We start from the raw sequence: 23632 nt of genomic DNA, 5'->3' as shown, positions 1-23632 counted from the left end.
TGTGGCGAATCACCAACCTCTGCCTTTCAAAAATTATGCAGGTATCCATTTTTTTGACTGACATGAGCTATAATGGCAGCCACAAAGCTGTTAAAAAGTGTCCATCTGCTCTTGCAGCACTTGTCAACTCAGTCCTGAAAACACAAGGCACATATAGGGCCTTATTCACAGAAAATTTGCCTTTTGGGAGAAATTGCAGAACTAAAACACCCCCCCAGGACCTCAATTTTGATGGCTTTCTGTGACTCTTCCACTCTGTCACAGCCTGCTGTTGCCACAGGATTTGTTGTTAGGTATCATCTTGGTCATGTCTAAATGTGAAGTTTGATGTTTAAATCACAGGTGTCAAACCCACGGCCCGGGGGCCAGATCTGACCCGCCAAATGATTTTATGTGGCCCGGGAGGCAACATTCTTGTAAAAATCTGCACCAAAATTTCAAATTGTAATCGTACATCATAAATGATAAAAGTTGAGATATTACAAGCATTTTTTGTGTGGCCAAACGTGAATAGTTGACAAACACATGACCCTTGATTACTGATTCCAAAACTAGTTCAGAAATTGATATAAATATGATGAGATGCCTTAATATTTTTGCTTCACAGTCACAACGGCCCTCTGAGGGAAATTGAAACAATGTGGCCCGTGAGAAAAATGAGTTTCACACCCCTGGTTTGAATAATTATTCTAAATAAACGTGGGACATTATTGGTCGATTCATGAATGAAGCACCAGAAAGAAAGTTGTGTCAAAAAGAATAAAAACGGAACACCTAGCGGTGTCCATTCAAATGTTTTTAGAGAAGGACAAATCCAGTTTAATGGTAGATTGTAGTGCATTTTCAGTTATTTAAAAAAAATAAATTTAATGAGTGGTGAATGTATAAAAAATTGTGAATACGTTGTGAGCAGAATATTTGACGTGGCAGTAGCGGCTTGTATTGGGGCTTCAATTGATTTACATTACAGATCCGTCGATACATTTTCAGTCCTTCGGAACTATTTAAGCCGCTTGTCTTAAAAGAGACAGCACCTCTATTTCATTATTTCAATTTTTTTTCCTTTAATTTTTCTACCACGAACGTCCAAATTCAAAAGGAAACAAACGAGAGAGAAAAAAAAAGAAGAAAAGCAAAAAAACAAAAAAATACAATATAAAGTTCTGAAAAACAAAAGAGAATAGTTTATTTTCCTTTAACTAGCCAAAAAACACTAAGCGGAGAGGGACCCCCCCACCCCAAAAAAAAAAAAAAAAAAAAAGTCTGCTTAGTCCTCTTTGTCTTTCTAGATCACAGAATACGGCATTTGACAAAACATTGACAGCCTCCCCGCCTGTAAACCCCCCCCCCCCCATACAACATACACAATCCACTACACATACAAAGCAAATTGCCCATTGACGTTGTCGTGGCTCTAACAACCGTTTTGTGATTTTCAAATGGAGCGTGACAAATCCACCCCCGTTTTTTTTTTTTGTATACCGGGCGCACCCTGCCCGCCCCGACCGACGCGGCTCGTCGGCCCGTTGTCGGCTTCGGGGGCGCAACGCGGAGAGGAAGGCAGGACCCGACGCCCGGTGAGTCTCGAGTTAAGTCGCCGCCGCGGTTTTTTTTTTTTCCCGATCTTTCGCCGAGAAATCAACGTCCCGGTCGTGCGTCGGGAGTTTCCGAACTTTCCAAATTTTAACGAGCCTCTGATTGTCAAGAGTACAATTCAATTTTACGGATGGGTCAAGCGGGCACACAATTTCTTGCCAGAACGAGTTTTTGATTCACGGATGTGTATCTATTTAATTAATATATAATTTAACAAATAATAATTGGACATTTCGGGTCAAGAAAAGGTTTGGGGAATCCAGATCTACGATAACACCAATAAAACAGAATTTATGTTCACAGGACCATGTGGAGTTTTAGTTTGAAATTTATGGGCCTATTTCACCTTCCTGTCGTGGGGAATAGAATACGAGTTTAGAAAGATATTCCAATGAGAATTGTGACATGAGAAAACGTAAAAAAAAGTGATTTTTTTTTTTTCTATGGTTTTGACCCAAAATATTGTAACTGGAAAAAAAAAAAAATACAGCGTAAACCCTGTGTATCCAGGTGACCCAATAGAGAGCGCAGAGAGGGGGGGGGGTGTCTTTGAGTCCCGGTTGGTGGTGCCATGTATCCGCTTTTTTTTTTTTTTTTTTTTTTTCCCCCTCCTCCCCACTCCCTACCACTCTTTCTTCTTCTCGTCCATGGACACGCCGCCGGGCCCGAGGGCCACGACCAGCAGCAGGCCGCCGATGACGGAGGTGGTCTGGAAGAAGTCGTACTTGAGGAAGTCGTGCATGGGCTTGTAGGTGGGGATGGTCCAGAAAGCGTTGAAGTAGACGTTCATGGCCAGCAGCCACAGGACGAGCGTCAGCGCCGCCAGCTTGGTCTTGAACCCGATGGCCACCAGAATGATGAGGGCTGTCCCCACCAGGTTTTGCAGGATCTGTGGATGAGAGGAGCGGTCCAAGGGGGGAAAGGGATGGGGGGGGGGGGGGGGTTTAGGACAAGGATCAATCCATCACCTTCCTTTTCTCTTATAAACAGCTCTCTGGTCTTCATATTTACTTCGCAGCTAAGCCAAAAATCCTTATCCTCATAAGGGTCATGGGGAGTGCAGGAGCCTAACCCTGAACTGGTTGCCAGCCATTGACCGGGCAGATGGAGACAAACAGTCGCGCTCACGATCACACCTATGGGCAATTTAGAGGGTCCAATTAATGTCGCATGTTTTTGGGATGTGGGAGGAAACCGAAGTGCCCACCCGGAGAAAGCACACTCAGGCACAGGGGAGAACTTGCAAACTCCACACGGGCGGGTCCGGGATTGAACCCGGGACCTCAGAACTGTGAGGCCGACGCTTTACCAGCTGAGCAACCGTGCCGCCCTGTTTAAAACATCTAGATGTAAATACCACAAAATAAAAACTGTAATTCTCAACTTCTGTCTTATACTAATCTTTTGATCTGGAACCCAAAATGTCTACAGCTGGGATGTCAAACTCGCTTCTATCGCGGGCCACATTTTAGTTACGGTTTCCGTCAGAGGCCCATTATGACTGAAACCATGAAAATCTTTCATGACCCATCATATTTACACATTCAAATTCATCAACGAGTTTTGGAATCAGAAATCGTGGATTTTACCAACTATTGTTGATGTTTGGTAACAGCAAAATGCTTGCACTATCTCAACGCCATCATTTATGATATGACAATTTGAAATTTTGGTCCCGATTTGACAAAAACCATGGAAGTTGATACGGGTGATTTGCCTTCGCGGGCCACATAAAATCATGTGGCGGGCCGCATCTGACCCCCGGGCCACGACTTTGACACCTGTGGTCTACAATATGCAACTATAACAGAGATTGACCACGCGGTTCCAAAACATTTGGAGAGAGCTGTAGGATATTTTTGTGCCGTGTAATTCCCGAAAATGCCACACGAAGGAGCCAGAGGCGGGGCTAACGAAGACAGAACTGGTAAGTGAAGTTTTCAAAACTGCTCGCAAGATTTCGAATGGACCCTCAATTCAAGCATAAACAACAGAAATTTAATTTGCAGATTTCTCAGCTAAGTTTTATCATTTTCCGACAAAAAAAAAAAAAAAAAAAAATCCATACTGTTGATCCTCAAGAGACTTAAAATGACATTTATAATATCTACGTGTGACGATGACTACTCGAGTCGAGAAAGTGCCGAATATTTCCGGCCGTGCGAGTACTCACAGAGAAGAAGCTGGTGTCGAAATGGACCAGAGACATGAACATGAGGACCAGCAGTATGCGGCCCCCCAGCTGCATGTACTGCTTGGGCGAGCTCTCGCCCATCGACGGCACGCCGGCGAACATGCTCTTCCCTTCCGAACGGGACTCGGCCAGCAGCAGCAGGAGACCACCCCCGAGGGCCAGGTTTCTACGAGACAAACGGGGAAAATTCTAAACGACTGAAAAAAAAAAAAAAAAAATGTAAAAATACCCCACAATGTTCACATAAACTACCGGAGGCCTACCTCATCAAAAATTTCACATCCCATAAAATACTGTAGGCGATCGTCTGTTGCGAGGTACAAAAACATCAGATGAGACGTGATTTTGTTGCACATTCAAAACATGAACATCTTTTGTCGTTATTATATCGCTCACCTGTAGCGCAATGATGGCGAATAATCCAAAGCAGGCGTGCTGTACAAAATTTCTACTGAGGATGAGGATACAGCCACCTGTGATGACACACAGCAAGACAAAATTGTTTAAAAACAATACTACTATCAATACTGCAACTATGAACAACAGTACACGAGGTGCCTTGAGATGCAAGTTCAATTCTTTCCATGACCACAATTCAAAACAATCCCAAATCAGCTAATTTATCATAACCTGCCATCACTGGTTCAAATTTATTGTAATGTGGCCAAGAATATAGCCACCATTGAACTACGATGCAAAATAAGCATATTCATACACAGGCGCTCGATGGCCACAACTCGGGCCGGGAACTCCACACGAAGACCGCCTGATGTGTTGCCGAGGAAACACGGCGATAACGGTCCACTTTCATTCGCTGATATCCAGGTCACGCACAGACCAGATCAAGCCGTTTAAAGCTACGCACAGGCAAAGTCACAGATACTACAGCAGGACAAGAGGACGGTGACGCCAAGTTGTCAAAAATAATACCTGCATCGCACGTCTATTAATCCATCCATCCAGCCATCTTCTTAGCCGCTTATCCTCACAAGGGTGGCGAGGAGTGCTGGAGCCTATCGCGGCTGTCAACGGGCAGCAGGCAGGGGTACACCGTGAATTGGTTGCCGGCCAATGGCCGGGCACAACGAGACAAAGAGTCGCGCTCACAATCACACCTAGGGGCAATTTAGAGTGTCCAATTAATGCTGCATGTTTTAGGGATGTGGGAGGAAACCGGAGTGCCCGGAAAAAAACCCATGCAGGCACGGGGAGAACATGAAAACTCCACGCAGGTGTGGCTGGGATCGAACCCAGGTCCTCAGAACTGTGAGTCCAACGCTTTACGAGCTGATTCACTGTGCCGCCACGTCTATTAATGTTGCATTTAATAACGACAAACTAAATTTTTGTCCAATTAATCTCTGGGATAATCAATCAATTATCCATCCATTATCCAAGCCGCTTATCCTCACAAGGGTCACGGGAAAGCCGGAGCCTATCCCAGCTGGCTTTGGGCGAAAGGCAGACTACACCATGAACTGGTCGCCAGTCAGCCGCAGTGCGGATATCGACGCCATCACTGAGCGCCAATCGATCCCACGCTGCCCGCACCAAAAGCGGGCGTGTGTACCACTACACCATCTGTGAATTCAATCAGTTATGTTACATTGTAAATTAGGATATATTATCTTTATAAAATGACACTGCTTACTAAAATCACTATTTATACGAAAATAAAAAAATGTAAAAGACTGCATATAACTCGCCTACGAGGCCGCCATTTCTACATCATCATGTGTGCAAAAACCGCGAGAATGTGAGGCGAATTCGCTCCTTACTATTAATGCCGCTACGAGCTCGTCGCTTGACATTTGACCGTGCATAGTTTGTTAAAAATGGATCAGAGGGAAATGCAACTGCGTCAGGCTGTCAGCGTCCAAGTGCGGACCCGCAACTTCGCATATGAATAATGAATCGCGACACGCGGAGACAGACAACAGTCGCACTCACAATCACACCTCGGGACAATTTACAAGTGTCCGATTAATGTTGCGTCTTTTTGGGATGTGGGGAAAAAAAACGAGTGCCCGGAGAAATTCCACGCATGCACGGGGAGAACGTGCAAACTCCACACAAGGAGGGCTGGGATTGAACCCGGGTCCTCAGGACTGTGAGGCCGACGCTTTCCAGCTGCACTACCGTGTCAAATGTCCAACTGCCTCATTAACCTACTTCGACTGCCACCACGATCGCTACACACGCCGCTGCGTTGTTTTGCTTATGTTACGGGAGCGCCACGGGTCATAATGTAATAAATCATGCATAATGTATAACAAGTGAAAAACAGTTTGAGGCATGTATGCTTCGCTTCTTATTAATACAACAATTTGCGTGAGAGAGAGAGAGAGAAAGAAAGCCTGGGAACAGGTGTCAAGGAATACTTAGTAGCATTGGAAAAATGTTAAAGTAACAACCTGCAAACAATTTTAGATACAACAATCCTTCTACTGCAGGGGTGTCAAACTAATTTTTGTCGCACCCCACATTGTACCATAATTCCGGGCCTACAGAGCGCACCTGGTTACAAGCCTCACCCAGCACGTTTGTAAAAGAAATATACCATTTTGCACATTCCTAGGCCTTAGCCGTGTAAAAGCTGCAAGTTCCCACATTGAAACATGAGATATTTACAAAGAAAGACGGTAAAGAGAGAGCTTAATGCTAACGCCGCCGTGCTAACAGGGCCAGTTAAAAAAAAAAACAACCAAAAAAAAAAAAAAAAAAAGAATTCAAAAATAAAAATCACTGACACGGCAGGTAAAATACTGGTAAAAGTTACTTCCTCGGCACATATATTCCACCGGTCTCACTCTTAACTTTTCTGCTCGAGTGCCCCCTTGCGGCCTTTAGAGAAAAAATGCACAAATTAGCCGCATCACTGCATAAACCGCAGGGTTGAAAGCGTGTGGGAAAAAAAAGTCGTGGCTTGTAAGACAGAAATTACGGTAGGTACGGTTTCCCTCAGAGGGCCTAACGCTAACAGCGTGCTAACACGGCTAGTTGGAAAAAAAAACATACTGGTAAAAATCACAGAGACACAGCAGTAACACGCTAGCGCGGCGCTAACAGGGCCGGACCGGTAAAAGTCACTTCCTCGGCCCATATGTTCCACCGGTCTTACCCTTACCTTTTCTGCTCGACCACCCCCTTGCAGCCGTTAGGAAAAAAAATGCACAAATTAGCCGCATCGGCGCATAAACTGCAGCTTTGAAAGCGCGTGAAAAAAAAAAAAAAGTTGTGGCTTGTAGGCCGGAAATTATAGTAGCTACGGTTTCCCTCAGAGGGCTGTTAGGACTGTGAACACGTTAAGAAAAAAACTTAATCAGCGCACCATATTTACACACAAAATTTATGAACCAGTTTGGGAATCCGAAATCAAGGGCAATGTGTTTTTTTCAGTTTCAATTTTGGTCCAGATTTTGACAGGAATCATGGAAGCTGACACAGATGATTTGCCTCCGCGGGCCACACAAAATCACGTGGCAGGCCGCATCTGGGCCCCGGGCCTCGAGTTTGACACCTGTGCTCTAAAGCGTAGCTCGTTTGTAAGGTAAAGGTTTTTTTGCACTTGCATTACATCGCGACCCACTCACCGAGCTGGCCTATTAGATTAATGAAGACGAAGCAGGTCGCCAAGAAGTAGCCGCAGTTCCATGTGACCTCGATGTAGTCCCGCTGGTCGTGCCACTGGAACCACATGCGGATGCCGTCCTCCAGGAAGGTGCTTATGAGACACAGTCGCGCCAGGTGAGGCAGATACTGTTTGGTCACTCGCAGGAACTGTGGCAAGAGGAAAAGAGAATGAGCCAGTGATCATAAGAGGCAGAACCCTCAAAAGAATTGTTGTTTTGGGTTGGGCCAGGTTGGCTGGGCTCTGAGAATTCCCCCCCCCGCCAAATTATCCCGCTGGAATCCGCACAGAGGAGTCTGCTCGTCAGCTACGAGTCATTATGCCACATGCTGGGGAAACGAGTTTATCTCGCTTGGCTCAAAATTAGACAAATTACACATTCGATTTGAGAAACAAAACTCTCACCAAAACAGATCCCCACAACATAACATCCGCAGAGCATTTGGGGAAGGCCAAGATGCACTTTTAAAAACCAAATCGGGCCTCACAGGAACTGTTGGGTAAAGGATAAAAAAAAAATTCCAAAGCTCATCATATACAAAAACAAATATTTGTCACTTTCTTCTGTTGCTTCATCATATTTCTTCATCTAGTAGTGCAGCTATTGAGTATAGTTGTATTGGAATTGCTTTCTGAATTCAGATAAACTGTATTTTATAAGATTTTTTTTTAATTCTTCCGATAACTGAATCGCAGAGACGGTCCTGAAAAGCTTTGCCATGCCGCTTGGTTGACGAACCGTAAAGAAGGGGATGATGACAAGAGAGAAAAATTAAAAAACAAAAAGGACAAAATGGGAAAACTGCAGGAGCATTTCGGGCTGAATTGCAAAGGCGAGAAACACGACGCGCAACCGCTGTAACGCCGACTTTGCTGCCCAAGACGCACGGAATGAAGTAGGACGGGAGACGAGGTAAAATGAACGTTACGCGAATCGGTGAGGATGAATGCGAACGCTCCTGATTAACATAACGTCAGCCCAAATTATGTAGCTAGTTTACGATGACGGTGAAAAGTATGTCTGTGACTTCATACTACATTTAATCTGTTCAGAACAGCACTGCGAAGATAAAAATAAAAACAATACTCTGTTGGAACTAGAAATGTTTTTCACGTTTTGCTGATGGATGAAACACCAGTACTCTAATATAGTTGTTTTAACATTACAAAACATTTCCGTAGCATATTTTTATTTTATTCTTGCCCAGTTAGTCTAAATTCACAAACCCAGAGCCATTGATGTACTGCATCGTTACATGCTATAATTCTAATCGCTGAAGTTGCAGCAAGCTTCAAAATTAATACATCATGCTTTTGAAAATGCCAAGTTCAAACAAATGTTTTTTTTTGTATGTGGGTTTAACGTTGCATCGCTGAAAATGTAAACAAGTAAAGTTTGCCAATACCGTATGCACAATGTGAACTGTTGATGACATAAAAGAAAAACAATTGGCTGTTCATGAAGTGAATTATCCCATTTTCTCCTTTGTATTCATAATTGTTTTATAAAAAACAACCACATATAGTTTATCTGTGCACTCAATTATGCAATTGTATTTTCAGTAAAACGCTCAAAGACTATTCAAATAGCTGCACCCGTAGGACCTTATATTCTATTTTTTATTGACTAAAACAATTTCTTCAGGTCCCCTGTGGGATTAACACACAAAAATAATCCTTAAAATTAGAAAATTATTCCTCAAATTAAATCTTTGCTCAAAACTGCACCGTGAAGAAGCGAAAACTAAATTGGAGGCTTTTGCATTTGTTCACTCTCTCTTAAAACCGGCACGACTAACGCACTAGTCCACTGACGCACGCTCGTAGCCCCGCCCACTCGAGTGTCCACGACAGCACAGCCAGAGGCTGCCAGCCAATCAGCTTGCAAGACTTTGCACGACTCCAGCAGCGTGAAGCATGAATGGACAAAATGGGAGCCAATCCAAATACGTGCCCACCAATCGTCCCCGTTGGGTCGTCACTTATTTAAATTTCTTTCGCGTTACTTTACGCACGTAAATAACCGTGTAAAATGAACACACACACAAAAAAAAAGATAGTGGAAAATAAGATGGTTTACAACAAGTTGCTCTTTCGATCGCGACATGACACATGACAATGAATGAAGCCTTCCATATTTATACCCGCTTGAGAGTAGTTTCATCGCGTATAAAGTTGCTCGGACAGCGGTGCTAACTTACACAATAATCAAGGAATAGTGACAGCAAAGCAACTGTTAGATAAACGTGGATTTCAAAATGGAACACGGTGCCGTTGTCGTCCTAAAACGAGCACAGATTAGCGACTCTTCATACCTCTTGATACCGGCTATTACTTGGCGTCTCCATCCCGACTTGCACGACAACTTGTCACACGAGCGAAGAAGTGGAAGCGGAATTTGTAGCCGGGGCGGCCGTCACAAAACTGGTTTGTCATGCAAATTAAGCTCAAGGAGGACGAGTCGTTCAACCGTCTTTAAGGCTCGCGAAGTATTTAAGCGTCATTGTCTTCCCTTTTCTCGCCGAGTGAAAGCTTGAGCGGGGTGCTAGCTCGCGCGTGCTAATGATCCAACTTGCCTGGTCTGCCACGTCTTCGGCCGTGCTCATGAAATCCTCCTGCCCCATGTTTGTCGACCAAACGGCTGGTTCCACACCAATAATGACGGCCTTATCCACACACTTTGCAAGCTTTTTTTTTTTTTTTTCTATTTTTTGTTGTTGTCTTTGCTCGCTCGAGACGCCCCTCCGCGTTTACGTCGTTGACTGAAAAAGATGTGCCCCGTAGCCGACTACAGCTCTTTGCAATGTGTTGACTCAGAGAAGGAAGGCCGCCTCCGCCCCACAATGCACCGCGATTTGAAGGGAGGCAAGAGCCAGCAGTCTGGTCCTCCTCCTCCGTCTCCTCCCCACGCGAGTCTTGTTTGCGGTCTTCCGCTTCTGCAACCCGATTTTGCCACGTAGGCGCACGAGCGTCGCACAGTAGTCCGACGCCGAGATTTATTTATTTTTAAAAACGCACTTAGACAAGCGCGTGTTACTGATTAACCAGAAGTGGCAAAAATACTCGCGCTGTGTCCTTCAGTACACAGCAAGCGATTGTCGTTTGCAACCTTTTTTTTTCCACACTATGTTCCTTCTTTAAAAATTAACAACAAAAAATACATTTTAGAGCGCCACCAAGTGATGCACCGCGGAAATGTTGAAAAATATTGCAAGATGTGTCATCAAAATCCTTTTTTAAAAAAAAAACAAAGTATCACATAATTATGTGAAACGTTTCACATAATTACGTGAAACGCGACCTTTTTTTTGTGTGTGGCAGTAATACGCTTCCGTAGTTATAGATTATGGTTTTGTAAATTAGACACACAACAGAGAAAGCTATTATTAATCTGCTAAATGTCAACAAATTAAAACATTGCTAACATCATCATTTTCCAGCTGTGACGGACGGTGTGCGGGTGTTCGCTGGATGCGCCGGAAACGCCCTGCTCAACCTTCACCTATCAATCAAATACTTTTTTCATACAATAATGTGATCCTGAATAACGTGCCACTGTTTTTAATAAACAAATTGCTTCTCCTTAAAGGGGAAATTCACTGGTTTGCATTAACAATGTATCCAATAGGTCATGTTAAATCTTCTTTCATTTAATAGTGTTTTGAGAAGATTTTTATCGACGATGACGAATTTTGAGGGGCGCCGCCATTTTCCCGAGTCACATGACCTAGGTGCGCGGATGTGACGTGTACCGTGCCGCGAAAAAGGTTCAATTACATGGGACGCCATTATGCCCAGCGCCGATTTATCGGATTTATCCTCATCTTCATCTTTAAAGGGGAAATCCAGTGGTTTTGCATTAACAATGTATCCAATAGGTCATGTTAATATGAATTCAAGCTTGACAATTTGATGTTAAATTCTCTCTCATTTAATTGTGTTTTGAGAAGATTTTTAGCAACAATTACGAAAAACCCGCTAGCTAACAGCTACTAGCTACTCACCACTCGCCGTCGGCCAATTTGCAGTGGAGCCATCCAAGCAACTTGATTCTCACTATCTCGTCAGGGGAACCAAGACAGCAAAAAATATTCATCCAATTATGGGATTTATTACAATTGCAACTGGGGGAAACACGATGTGACAGAGTCAAAGGTTTGTTTTATCGACGCGTCGCCCTCCTGCGAGGCGTCCGATTCCCGTTTTTTTATGCCGTTTCTTCTTCCAGCGTGGAGACGCTATATGCATGGCCTTACATGGTTATTCTCATAACAATTTCTTAATATCAGTTTCTTTGATGTGTATCAGTCTCTCAGCTCGGTGCAGCCGTTCTGCTTATTTCTCTACATTTGGAACACAGGAAACCCGCAAGTTGTCATGGTAACAAAATCGTAGGCAATGGACATGTTGTCATGAACAGATGTGGCTTGAAGAGGACCCATCCATCCATCCATCCATCCATTTTCTTTGCCGCTTATCCTCACAAGGGTCACGGGGGTGTTGGAGCCTATCCCAGGTGTCAACGGGGCAGGAGGCGAGGTACACCCTGAACTGGTTGTCAGCCAATCGCAGGGCACAAAGAGACAAACAGCCGCACTCACAATCACACCTAGGGGCAATTTTAGAGTGTCCAATTAATGTTGCATGTTTTTGGGATGTGGGAGGAAACCGGAGTGCCCCGAGAAAACCTACACAGGCATGGGGGAGAAAATTCAAACTCCACTCAGGCGGGTCTCGGATTTAAACCCTGGTCCTCAGAACTGTGAGGCCAATGCTTTACAGCTGCCCCACCGTGCTGCCCAAAAGATATGGTATATTAAACCCAATTTTCTATATTAATTGAAAAAAGATTTATACGTTTTCAAGAAATAAGTTCAATTTTTTTAAAGTTCACATTAAAATTTTTTGTTTCAATTAAAAAAAGTCACACAAAAGAAACAAAGGTTGACATTGATGAAAATTGAAATTGAATTGAAAAATTACGAATAAGAGCAACAAAGGTGTCTTTTTTCCCAAAAATGAAAAAGTCAATTAAAAGAAGAAATGTTCCCCAAAAAAATAAATATTTTTAAAATAGCCATTTTACACAATTTATATTTAAAAAAAAAGCTTTCAACTTCAGCTTTCAACTCGATTACGAAGATTCACGCAATACCAAATAATGTCAAAAGATGGCGATAATAGCTAATTTGCGTGTGGATCGTCCTCTGCACACAGGTAAAGAAGAAGAGTCGGTCGGGCTTGAGCGACAGTCCGCTTCCGCTTCGCATGTAAACAGAAGACAATGGCCGCCTCCGTCGAGAGCTTGCTGGAAAAAATCTCCGACACAGAAGACCCGATTGAAGAACTCCAGTGCCTTAAAACTGCACTTTTATCCATACCCGTGAGCGCCTTGAGGGACTTTGTGAGCGGGCACCGCTTCGAAGTGATCTTCTCTTTGTTAAACTCAAATGAAAGGTTGGAAAAGAGTATAGTCATTCTGTCCAGTCATTGTTAGGATCACGTATTTCATTTTCTTCTTATTTTTCTAATATGCAACGTATATTTATTGCCCTTCTGATTATATTTACGTATTTATATAAGAAGACGTACGTACTACCTTTGATATTTGTTGTTCTATTTTGTCGCTATAAGTCGAGAAGTTAATTTATTGCTGTTTTCCGGTCTCAGTAAATTAATGTTCTATTTTCTAAATGAGATGAGGATATTTGATTGATTGAAAGACAGTAGAGCAGTTTGAAAAGGTTCACCAGCTATTGATTTGCACTTTCCAGTAAAATTCCATCCATTGAATTCATACGTTACGTGCCTCCATACATCCATTTTCCGAGCTGCTTATTCTCACAAGGGTCACGGGGGTGCTTACCCTAACCCTATTACAGCTATCTACAGGAGCATAATATTCCAAAAAGAGCATTTCAAACAAATTATTAATCGCATGGTTTACTTATTGTTATGATACACATTTACTGTAATGTCCAAATTTAGTTTTTCTGAAACAGGACTTATTTAGATCAAATTACAAAAAAATCTGGTCCGTGTGAAGTATGGAATTTTGACATTTCAAATGATTTATTGGTGCACAGGAAGAGAATTCGAGGTCCGAGCAGTACAGAGTAAATCAGCACACAGCAGATGTTCAAAGAATAGAATAGAATCGAGTAGAATGCTTTTATTGTTATTGTGTACTGCTGATATGACAAAAAATGTCCCTTCAATTTGAGTTTCAAGACTAAAAGATGGAATATATTACAAACAATTTATATAGAATGGTGACGTTGTTTGTGTAAGTGCTCTCTGAGGCTTGTTCGTTCTCGACTTGACCCGGCTGGTGTCGCGTTATTTCTATGGATTATGTTGCAGTGTCTGTAGCACTCTGCTAGTAGTCCTTTCCCGGGTGAAATATGAAATATGAAAATGTTATCATATCCGACTGACAGCAGCATTGAGGTGACTGACAACTTCTGCATTGATAGGGAGCAGGTGGAGCTGTGTGTGGACATCCTCGAACGCATCTTGGCGGCCTGCAGCCCCCAGCAGGTGGTCCAGAACTACAGAGCGGAGCTGCAAGCAGGTCTGACGCACCCCAACGACACCGTCAAGATTCTGGCTTTGACCCAGGTGACCACTTTAATGCAGACAGTACATAATATTTACAGTACAAACAAATGACTGTTTTTTTTTTTTTTTACTCTATTGAAGCACAATTTAGCATATCTAAAGGAATGATATTTTTATTGTTTGAATATTATCCCACGACTCCTGAAAGAACGGCATTTAGTGTATTTTTGTTGCTGTCGAAATGGGTCATGGAACTGAAGATGCTGTAGCGAAATCAACATCCCGCGGGGAACTGACCTGCCCTCTTCGTATTTATTATCCAGGTGGGTAGGATGGCAGAGCACCCGGACGCCGCGGTGGAAATCCTCAACAGTCGCAACATCCTTGGGACTGTGATCCACTCGATTGCAGAGGAGAACATGGTGGTGGCTAAACAGGTAATCATCCGCGTTGAAGTTTACCGTTATTATCATGTGTTCGTTCTTTATGACGCGAACAAATCCGCTTGCAGGCCATCCAGTCCCTGTCCAAGCTCAGCGGCACCAAAACCGGCCTGGAGAAACTTTTCCGCAGTGACTTGCTGAGCGATCTGAAGGACGTGATGACCACGAGCGACGTCATCCGGTACAGAGTTTATGAGGTACATACAGAAAAAATGATTTGATCCAGAGATGAATTTGCTCAATTTGATATCACATAGATGAGCGTTGGTTTCATCGGGACCTTTTCTGAGTGAGTTAGACCTGGTACACACACGAGGATTATTCAAATCTTTCACATTTTTTTTCTGTGATATGTTCCATAAATAAAGATAAAATAAAAATAAAAAATCTAGCATATAAGTCATATTTTTGTGTGGTGTGCCCCTACGGCAAATAGCTAAAATCTCCAGACTATTACCACTCATTATAATTGCAAAATCTTATTCGCAATGGACAACATTTTAACTTATATTGTGTTCTTTTTTGCATTACTGACTGTTAGCGTTTACGCGGTGGCGTTAGCACGGCGGTGCTAGTGTTAGGTTTTGCACGGCGGCATTAGGGCGGCGGTGCTAGCGCTAGCGTGTTACTGCCGTGTCTCAATGATCTTCGCCAGTATGTCTTTTTTAACCTTCCCTGTTAGTGCGTCTGCTGTGTTAACGCTAAGGCTAGCGCCACCACGCTAACGGTAGCACCGCCGTGTTAACACTAACGCTAGTGCCGCCACGCTAACAGTGCCAGTAAAAAAACCGAAAACAGACTGGTAAAAATCACTGAGACACGGCAGGAACACACTAGCGCAGTGCTAACAGGGCCGGACCGTTAAAAGTCACTTCCTCGGCACATATATTCCACCGGTCTCACTCTTACCTTTTCCGCTCTAGTGCCCCCTTGCGCCCGTTAGGAAAAAAAAAAAATGCACAAATTAGCCGCAGGGTCGAAAGCGTGTGGAAAAAATGTCCCGGCTTATAGGCCGGAAATTACGGTACGTGTATAAATATATGTATAAATGTTTAGTCAGATTTACAATAAGTTTGTTTGTTTTCCCAGCTGGTTGTGGGGATCGCGTCAGAATGCCCACTTTCGCTCGGTTACTGTGCCAACAGCGGGATATTGTCTCAGCTGCTCACAGAACTCACAGGAGGCGATGTATTAATCAGGTAATAACGACGCACATTTTAAAGTCAACTTTCTATTAAACATCTCCTTTAAGATGATTTGTTTGAGTTGTATGTCCTCAGAGATGTGCTGCAGATCAAAAAGTTGTCATGACTTTCTAGGGCCACGGCCATTGAGATGGTGACCACTGTCGCCCACAGTCAACATGGCCGAAAGTACTTGGGACAGGAGGGCGTCATGTGCAAGATTTCCAACATGATCAAAGAAGCAGACACAGATCCTTTGTCCTCCTTGTATCTCCCAGGTGAGAAAATAACTCCGTCACGTTGGTTACGAAGTCCGCGTGATTGCCGGAAACCCTCCGCAGGGCTGGTGAGGTTTTTCGGCAACCTGGCCTTCGTGGACGGTCCCCAGGTGGTGTGCGAAGACTACCCGGTCTTCCAGAACAAAGTCTTTGAGATGGCCATGGACTCGGATCCCGCGATGGTCGGCGTGGCTCTGGATACGTTGGGGCTGCTGGGCTCGACTGTGGAAGGGAAGCAAGTGCTGCAGAAAACAGGTGAGGTTGAAACGAGGCTGCGTCGGTATTATTGATATAATTCAAGAAATGTATAATATTTCCACGGTCGATAATGTGCTGACCTAGATCTAGCCAAATTAAAAATTGCATAGTACCAAGACTGGCCTCTGAGGGGTACCATGGTGCCACAGGTCATTTGGACGGCAGAATTTATTAAGCAGAAGAAAAAGGAGTAATATAACAGCCAACGATCTAAAAAAAAAAAAAAGAGAGAGGCTGGATAGCGTATACATATTTAGCAATGTGTCGATTGGTTGAAGCCAGTTGGCCGCCATCTTGGTACTCCCAAAACGTGTGGAGGACATGGTTTACAGGTTGGATTATGGTGGGGTTTTTCCTCAAAATTTGGCGTGTAGAATTAAAACTGGTCGTGTGAGCTTGACATTTTTTCAGTTCTGGTAGCATGAAGGATTTTTAATTCAGTTTTGGTAAGCCAAAAAAGGCCAAGTGCAAAGGAAAGACGTAAAAAATCGGGACTAGAAAGAAATCTTGCATATTACCTACGGCCAATTTCCGTGACATATTAACTTTTCCCAAAATAGGCTGTGAAGTACTATCATCGTAACATAGCAAAAAACTAACCATTTTTTTGTCATGAAAACATAAAATTTTAAGTCAATCAGTTAACTATATTTTTGAAAATATGCGCTAAACGCATTGTTCATTTGTTGTCTCTGTGACGTCCTATTTAAAAAAAATGTAAACCTGTTTCCTCGCATTTGAAAATCAAACTCAATTTGCAGAGTTCTGTATGATGAAATTCATCAAAAAATTTCACATAAAATGTGTTTTCTTGCTTATCTGCTGATGAAGTTTGGGAAAATATTTACATCGCTTTTTCCAAAAAAAAAGTCGGCCTATAAAGGTGAAGCAGAGACTGAACAGTGAACAACAACAGCCGTAAACAAAACTTTGTTCAAGGTAATTAAGCTCGTCAGAAAATAATAATAAAAAAAACTTTACAAGCAAGCTTTAACGTTGTCAAAGTAAATCTTTCTAATTTACCTGTGGAATATTTTCTCACAGCCTCGAAACTGGAGATTAACGCACAGGTCGGCATGGTTGCTTTGGGAGTATCAAGATGGCGGATATCTGCTCTCAGCGACTTTGCTTTTGGTGGCCAGTTTTTTTAGCTATCCAGTCTTTTTTTTTTTTTGTTTGTTTAGATCAGTGACAACAACACACATTGATTAGTAATCATTAATATTGAACAGGTTTAACATTTATTACTGTCACTGCTGACCATTTTTCAAGAAGATCAGCTCGGAAACTTCCATCTTTTTTACACCACACGCCACTAGATCATTGTTCAGCACGGAGACGTCACATAATTGGACTTTAGGTGACTGCAAAGAAGTGTTAAATAACTGTTGTTGACTTTGACCAGAAGATACAACCCCAATTTTTTTTTTATCACGGTTTAAATGAAGTTTTATTTTCTGTTTGGAATCAGGTGATACATTCAAGTCAGTGTTGATAAGGATGAGCCAGCTCGCAAGCGCCGGTGCCACCGAGCTCCGAGCGCGCTGCTTGGAGGCCGTAGCGCAACTCCTTACTTTAAGGGTATGTTTTGGGTCTGTGAATTTTAGATGTCAGGAAAAATGGTTTCGATGATATCTTTTTTCTTGCCCTCAAGCCGGAGGAGCAGACAGAAGATCTGCTGGCGCTGACCGAGTCCTGGTTCCGACTTTTGTCCAAGCATCCCATCGACATGATTCGCGACATCAGCACTCAGCCCTTCCCGGAGCTGCACTGTGGTGCCTTACGGGTCTTCTCTGTAAGCGCCTTAAAAACTCCCATCATTGATTACAGTAAACAGTGAGGAAAAATGCGAGTTGCGTAATTCCCAGCCTACAGAGCGCACCTGGTTATAAGCCTCACCCAGTAAATTTGTAACGGAAATACTATTTGGTACATACATAGGCCGTGTAAAAGCCGCAAGTGCCCACATTGAAACCGACATTGAAAAACGAGATATTTACAAAGGAAGACGGTGCACAGAGTTTAAAGCAAGCGCGGCGGCATTAACGCTAGCGGCAATGGCGTTAACGCTAGCGCCGACGAGCTAACACTAGCGCCACGCTAACGCATTGCACTAAAAGGGCCAGTTAAAAAAAAAAACATACTGGTAAAAATCACTGCGACACGGCAGGAACACGCTAGCGCGGCGCTAACAGGGCCGCACCGGTAAAGGTCACTTCCTCGGCACATATATTTGGTCGGTTGAGGGAATATGTATAAACATGCATCCATCCATTTTACACATCGATTATCCCCTCAAGGGTCACAGGAGTGCCAGAACTTATCCCTGAACTGGTCCCCAGTCACACCCAGGGCACATATATGCCGTAATTCCCGGCCTAAAGAGCACACCTGGTTATAAGGCTCACCCAGTGCATTTGTAAAGGAAATACCATTTGGTACATACACAGGCCGCAACCGTGTACAGGCCGCAAGTGGCCACATTGAAACCCACATTGAAACCAGAGATATTGTCAAAGAAAGACGGTACACAGAGAGTTTAACGCAAGCACCACTATGCTAACGCTTGACCGTTAAAGCTGACCCTATTGCCGCCGTGTTAATGCTAGTGCCGCCGTGCTAACGCTAGCGCAGCCACGCTAACAGGGCCGGTTAAAAAAAAAAAAAAAACTGGTAAAAATCACTGAGACACGGCAGTAACACGCTAGCGCGGCGCTAATATGGCCGGACAGGTAAAAGTCACTTCCTCGGCACATATATTTGGTCTCACTCTTACCTTTTCCGCTCAAGTGCCACCTTTGCGGCCGTTAGAAAAAAACGCACAAATCAGCCGCATCACCGCATAAACCGCAGGGTCAAAAGCGTGTGAAAAAAGTCACGGCTTATAGGCCGGAAATTACTGTAATTAACCCTAATAATGTTCACAATTGCTTATATTAATACAGCATTGCCTAGCTTGCGGTTCATTGTTAGCATCCCGGTGTATTGTAGAATAGTCACGTTTTACTTTATTGGTGGATTTAAAAAAAACAACCCAGCATTTGAATAGGAGCATATTAATTTTGGAATCGGAAACCACAAATGAGGAGGGGTTCACTGTGTTTTTGGAACGTTTATTGACGGCTTTCTTGTCTCTCAGGCCATAGCCGCTCAGTCGTGGGGTCAAAGGTTGATGGTGAGCACGCCCGGTTTCATGGAGTTCATCCTGGATCGTTCCACCGGTCACAGCAAGGAGGCCAAAGACGCCAAGTTCGAACTGGTGGGCTCGCTCTTGAGTTCGTCGAGCGCAGCGGAGGTTCTGGGCAGCCAGAATTACATCGCCCTGAAGAGCTACCTAAGAGAAGGACCTTATTACGTGTCGGCGGTGGCCGCAGTCGGCATGGAAGGAGCCGAATGACGCGTACCGGCCCAGATGATGTTTACGCACGTGTGCCATGTCATAATAAACTTGTTCCCGCCATAAAAATGACTTAACACTGCTGGACACGGTGTTATAAAAGCTTCACATTCACTTCTCATCAGCACTTATTGAAGTCATTCAAATTAACTGATAGAAAATTGAAAATAAATTATCCCATGAGACCACTTTCGCCAATCAATGAAAAGTAGTGATACCAGGCAGATGGGTGATGCTAAAACAAAGCGCTTTTGATTTTCCTGTTTACTGTGGGTGGACCAAGCAAAGTTGACAAGGTTTACTTTGATTTATAAAAATAGTTCTGGAGGAGTTCTTCAAACTTGCGCTTATTAGAATCTAGTGTGAGCAAGTCCTTCATGAGCGTTGACTAACGATGTTTCTGCTTACTGAATTGAGTTCCTGTTTATTTTTTCTCCTAACTAAAGTGGTAGAAAAAAAGTTGCTGTGTTACAATGAGCCGTTTATTTTACTTACACAAAGCGTAACATGCATTTTATCAAAGTGTGCACGTGAAAAAATATCAGTAAAAGACAAATGAATGTTAAATGTAAATACATTATTTTACAAGAATATAAAAAAAATATTCACATTTTTGTGAAAAAAAAGTTAATTTTTTATGATACATTTTTTGTAATGTATAGATAAAATATTTTACAATTATAGTAAAATATAAAAATTCTTTTTTTAGTTTTTAAAATGTTATGAGATTTTCAACGTGACATTTTGGTGGTAACTAAAAAAAATTACTGTAAAAGTGTCAAACATTTATTTAATCCAGTGCAATGCATTTGTTAAATACCTTTGTATTTAATTTAAGTACAATGCATTTTCAGTCAATCTTTTAAAGCTTTTTATTTTCCAAGATTTATTGCGAAAGTGAAGTGACGCGCATGCAAAGCCTTTCTCGATAATTTCTGGGAGTTTTGTTCCTAAACGAATAATAAAATATTCACTTTTATTATTTTTACCCTCCCAAAAATATTTATGACTCATGCATCATTTCTACAGAATTTAACCTTTTTTAAAAGTGAATACTATATATTATATAAACGGTCGAATGACGCGTTCACTGAATGAGCGATATTTTACTGTAGTACTGTGTTCTGTATAGTATTTGTATTTAACAAAATGTCTTGGTTGGGAAATTGTATCTCTTTTTTTAAAGTAACGTAAATTAATTAAAGTAATTAAATAAAAATCAACGGGTAGCGGTAATCCAATTCGTGTATGAAAACCACCGAAGAAAAAGACGTCGACGACGAAGAAGAAGAAACCCGGAAGCTGACAAACAGCGACAAATGAAAGTCACTCATTATTCTCGCCCTTATCGTCACTTTTCTTGGTTTCCTTGGCTTTTAAATTGCTCATTGCTGTATTTGGACTTTTATAAAAAGGCATCAAATCCGTGCCGAGCTCGCGAATGAATGAACACGTTTTGTTAGTCAAAATTACCGCTTGAGATAAGCACGATGGATCACGCGCAGCAACTGAGAAACGTAAGTCATGCATTCTTCAATAATAATACAACGTCAAATTAGGCACACAAATGCTATTTTTTTTTCATAGGAAAAAGAAATAAATGCATGTACGTCGATGTTCTTGTCAATTTGAAACTATAATTTGTTGGTTAATAATGCAGAATATATTTTTTTCTCATTACTTAACTAATCGAAGGGATGGTCGGTTGTAGAATGCAGTACTGCAATTGATTCAGCTCTAGCCATAATTTTCATACAATAGTGACCATTTTTTTTTAATTTATTTATTTTGCAGCTGCGTGATTTCCTTCTGGTTTACAACCGCATGACTGAGATCTGCTTCCAAAAGTGCACCAGTAACTTCAACTACAGGAACCTCACCATGGACGAGGCAAGGCCTATCGAGATCGACTTGCGTCACACACCTACAGGCTGAGAACGCGGTCGCCATTTTGGTTGGGTGAATTCGTGTGAACAAACCGTAACTACGCGCGGATCGTTTCAGAAAGGCGTGCGAATGGGGGCGCACTGCTATGTTATCGGTTGCTCAAACGAAAGCCGGCGTTTGTAAAGCGTCTTTCTTTCGACCGCCAGCTGCGATCGAGAACTAGTGCGAGAAAACGGAGCAGTGAGCAACCGAAAGGCGACAACTGTGGCCGTCTTGTATTAGCAAAGCCGATCTAGTGACCAAGCACAACACTCGTGTGTGTGTGTGTGTGTGTGTGCAATGCATGTCTCCAAAATCTGTATTTTCAGTTTTTTTTTATAATAAGCTTGCAAAAAACGAGTTACCGCACCGCTAGTTGTTTCGCGAGTTGAGTTAAAAACGTAGCCGTGGAAGTGGAGAAAGAGGTGCGGGCTCCACTTGGGGCTTATCGTGGTCGAATCTCTCTCCCTCTCGGTAATAAAAATAATAATTACGCCTCTTTCGTTGGTATAATCAGCATAATTGAACACAATGCTGACTGTAATCACGCGATACATATTTAAATTGCATTGTGCGGTACAGTAACCTTAGCAATTGCTTACAATGGATCCCGCCGCATCAGGAACCCAGCCATTGATGACTTGGTTCTAGGCCTCCAGACCTTTTGTAATTCTTTAGTTGGTCCACAGTTTAAGCACTTGTCGAGAAGAGGAGAAAGTTGACGATGTCTGGATAGGTTCCCGACGCCCGCATTTGTGTTTTTCCAAGGCACGTGGCTCGATATTGTCGATCAAAGCGCACTTCTTCTTGTCGTATCGGTTTCTTGAAACGACATCTAACGATCCCCGATAACTTTCCAAAGTCTTTTTAGCCATCACGGGTCACTTTTAACAGTCGTACGAACATTTGTATAACTCCGGTCTGTATGCAAAAGAGCGGCGCGTCAGTAGAGTGAAACCATCCAACATGGCCGGGTGCCCCGGATGTAGTCATGTGGTCAAAAACAGTCTGTAGCCTCTCTCTGCTACGAGAGCTGAGTGTTGTTGGGGACCTTCTCTGACCTTTCTTCTTGCTTTTTATTTAATCGAACTTCATATCTCCGAGTTAATGTCAGTCCTGTGCCCCATGTTGTGTTTGGCGCAGGGTTCTAAAATTCCTTGAATGTGCAATGTTGGAAATTTTCTATGGCAATTAACGGTAATATATGGAAATAAAACACGCGGAGAAAGGAACTCCGCCGATTAAAGATGACTGTGATCGTTTAGGAGCGCTGCGTCGACAACTGCGCGGGGAAGCTGATCCGCTCCAACCACCGCATGATGGGCACCTACGTGCAGCTGATGCCCCGCATGATGCAGCGGCGGATGAACGAGATCGAGAGCAAGGCCACCGAGAACGCCAAGGCGGCCGAAACCGCCGCCGTCGCCTCAGCCGGACCCGAAACCACTGCTGCCGCGACCCCTCTGGAGTTGCGGTCCCCGTCGTTGCAGCCGGACACCGGCGGCGTCGATATTTCGCAAGCTGAGACGTGAACGCTCCACGGCGCAGGGTGTCGAGCTCTCTCATCGAGAAGATGTGCCTTCTAAGAACGGCCGAACTTTATTTAGGGTTGATCGGGACCACTTTAAATGGTGGCAGGTGTCTCCCGAGTCACATTGTGAGTTATTCGAGGATGTGCGCAATTGTGGAACCACATTATCTCTGTTTATTTTTACTTTTCGTCTCTGGAATATTTGTTCCCCCTCGTTGTACAGGTTTTGAAATTATCTCATTTTTATCAAATAAAAATGTGGCATTTTATATCAATCTTATAGACAGTAAATTCGAGTGGGTGTTTATCATCTTGTGCCCTTTCACTGCGGAAGCTTCCTCGTAAAATGAGTCATCCTGACAGGCAGTTTCAAGGTTGGTTTTTGTTTTCCTTTTTTTATTTTTATTTATTTTTTCATCATAGCTGCATCCAATATGTACTGTTGGTATTAATCCAAGTTAAAAAAAAAAGTATCCTGAAAATATACAAAAAAATGCTGATGTGTGTACATATAGGTAATGTTTTTTTAAAAAGTCAACTTGGAAGTTTTCCTCTCATTTACAACGTGCAGTGCGGCATATTTTCCAGCAGATGGTGCCAAAAGCTCCCGAACAAGAGTTGACGCTCGGTTGC

At 43.0% G+C, this 23632-nt stretch overlaps 3 protein-coding genes across 3 annotated transcripts; 2 read left to right on the top strand and 1 right to left on the bottom strand.

Annotated features, from left to right (window-relative positions):
• Positions 1–1039: 1039 nt before the first annotated feature.
• Positions 1040–10415, bottom strand: LOC133491274 (surfeit locus protein 4). The gene is made up of 6 exons (XM_061802291.1): positions 9998–10415; positions 7384–7570; positions 4187–4263; positions 4054–4097; positions 3770–3956; positions 1040–2485 (listed from the first exon to the last, which is right to left on the bottom strand). The coding sequence occupies exons 1-6, from the start codon at positions 10043–10045 to the stop codon at positions 2219–2221; spliced, it is 810 nt and encodes a 269-aa protein (XP_061658275.1). The 5' UTR covers positions 10046–10415; the 3' UTR covers positions 1040–2218.
• Positions 10416–12655: 2240 nt separating this feature from the next.
• Positions 12656–20111, top strand: psmd5 (proteasome 26S subunit, non-ATPase 5). Its single transcript, XM_061802290.1, has 10 exons — positions 12656–12878; positions 13898–14042; positions 14306–14419; positions 14494–14622; positions 15515–15624; positions 15745–15887; positions 15951–16142; positions 17617–17726; positions 17800–17940; positions 19285–20111. Exons 1-10 carry the CDS (start codon positions 12706–12708, stop codon positions 19540–19542), a joined length of 1515 nt encoding a protein of 504 aa, XP_061658274.1. The 5' UTR covers positions 12656–12705; the 3' UTR covers positions 19543–20111.
• A 682-nt stretch (positions 20112–20793) lies between these two features.
• timm10b (translocase of inner mitochondrial membrane 10 homolog B (yeast)) lies at positions 20794–23279 on the top strand. Its single transcript, XM_061802292.1, has 3 exons — positions 20794–21059; positions 21337–21432; positions 22734–23279. Exons 1-3 carry the CDS (start codon positions 21033–21035, stop codon positions 22998–23000), a joined length of 390 nt encoding a protein of 129 aa, XP_061658276.1. The 5' UTR covers positions 20794–21032; the 3' UTR covers positions 23001–23279.
• Positions 23280–23632: the final 353 nt, after the last annotated feature.

This window comes from Syngnathoides biaculeatus, chromosome 17, assembly GCF_019802595.1.
Source record: "Syngnathoides biaculeatus isolate LvHL_M chromosome 17, ASM1980259v1, whole genome shotgun sequence".
Classification (NCBI taxonomy): domain Eukaryota; kingdom Metazoa; phylum Chordata; class Actinopteri; order Syngnathiformes; family Syngnathidae; genus Syngnathoides; species Syngnathoides biaculeatus.
This window is presented reverse-complemented; position numbering and strand designations above follow the sequence as displayed.

Coding starts and splice junctions, on each gene's coding strand:
- LOC133491274 (XM_061802291.1), bottom strand. CDS start 10,045: ATGGGGCAGGAGGATTTCATGAGCACGGCCGAAGACGTGGCAGACCAG. Junction 7,571..9,997: donor CCGAAGACGTGGCAGACCAG/GCAAGTTGGATC, acceptor CTCTTGCCACAG/TTCCTGCGAGTGACCAAACA. Junction 2,486..3,769: donor TCGACACCAGCTTCTTCTCT/GTGAGTACTCGC, acceptor TCTCATCCACAG/ATCCTGCAAAACCTGGTGGG.
- psmd5 (XM_061802290.1), top strand. CDS start 12,706: ATGGCCGCCTCCGTCGAGAGCTTGCTGGAAAAAATCTCCGACACAGAA. Junction 17,727..17,799: donor CGCAACTCCTTACTTTAAGG/GTATGTTTTGGG, acceptor CTTGCCCTCAAG/CCGGAGGAGCAGACAGAAGA. Junction 17,941..19,284: donor GTGCCTTACGGGTCTTCTCT/GTAAGCGCCTTA, acceptor CTTGTCTCTCAG/GCCATAGCCGCTCAGTCGTG.
- timm10b (XM_061802292.1), top strand. CDS start 21,033: ATGGATCACGCGCAGCAACTGAGAAAC. Junction 21,060..21,336: donor ACGCGCAGCAACTGAGAAAC/GTAAGTCATGCA, acceptor TTTATTTTGCAG/CTGCGTGATTTCCTTCTGGT. Junction 21,433..22,733: donor GGAACCTCACCATGGACGAG/GCAAGGCCTATC, acceptor GTGATCGTTTAG/GAGCGCTGCGTCGACAACTG.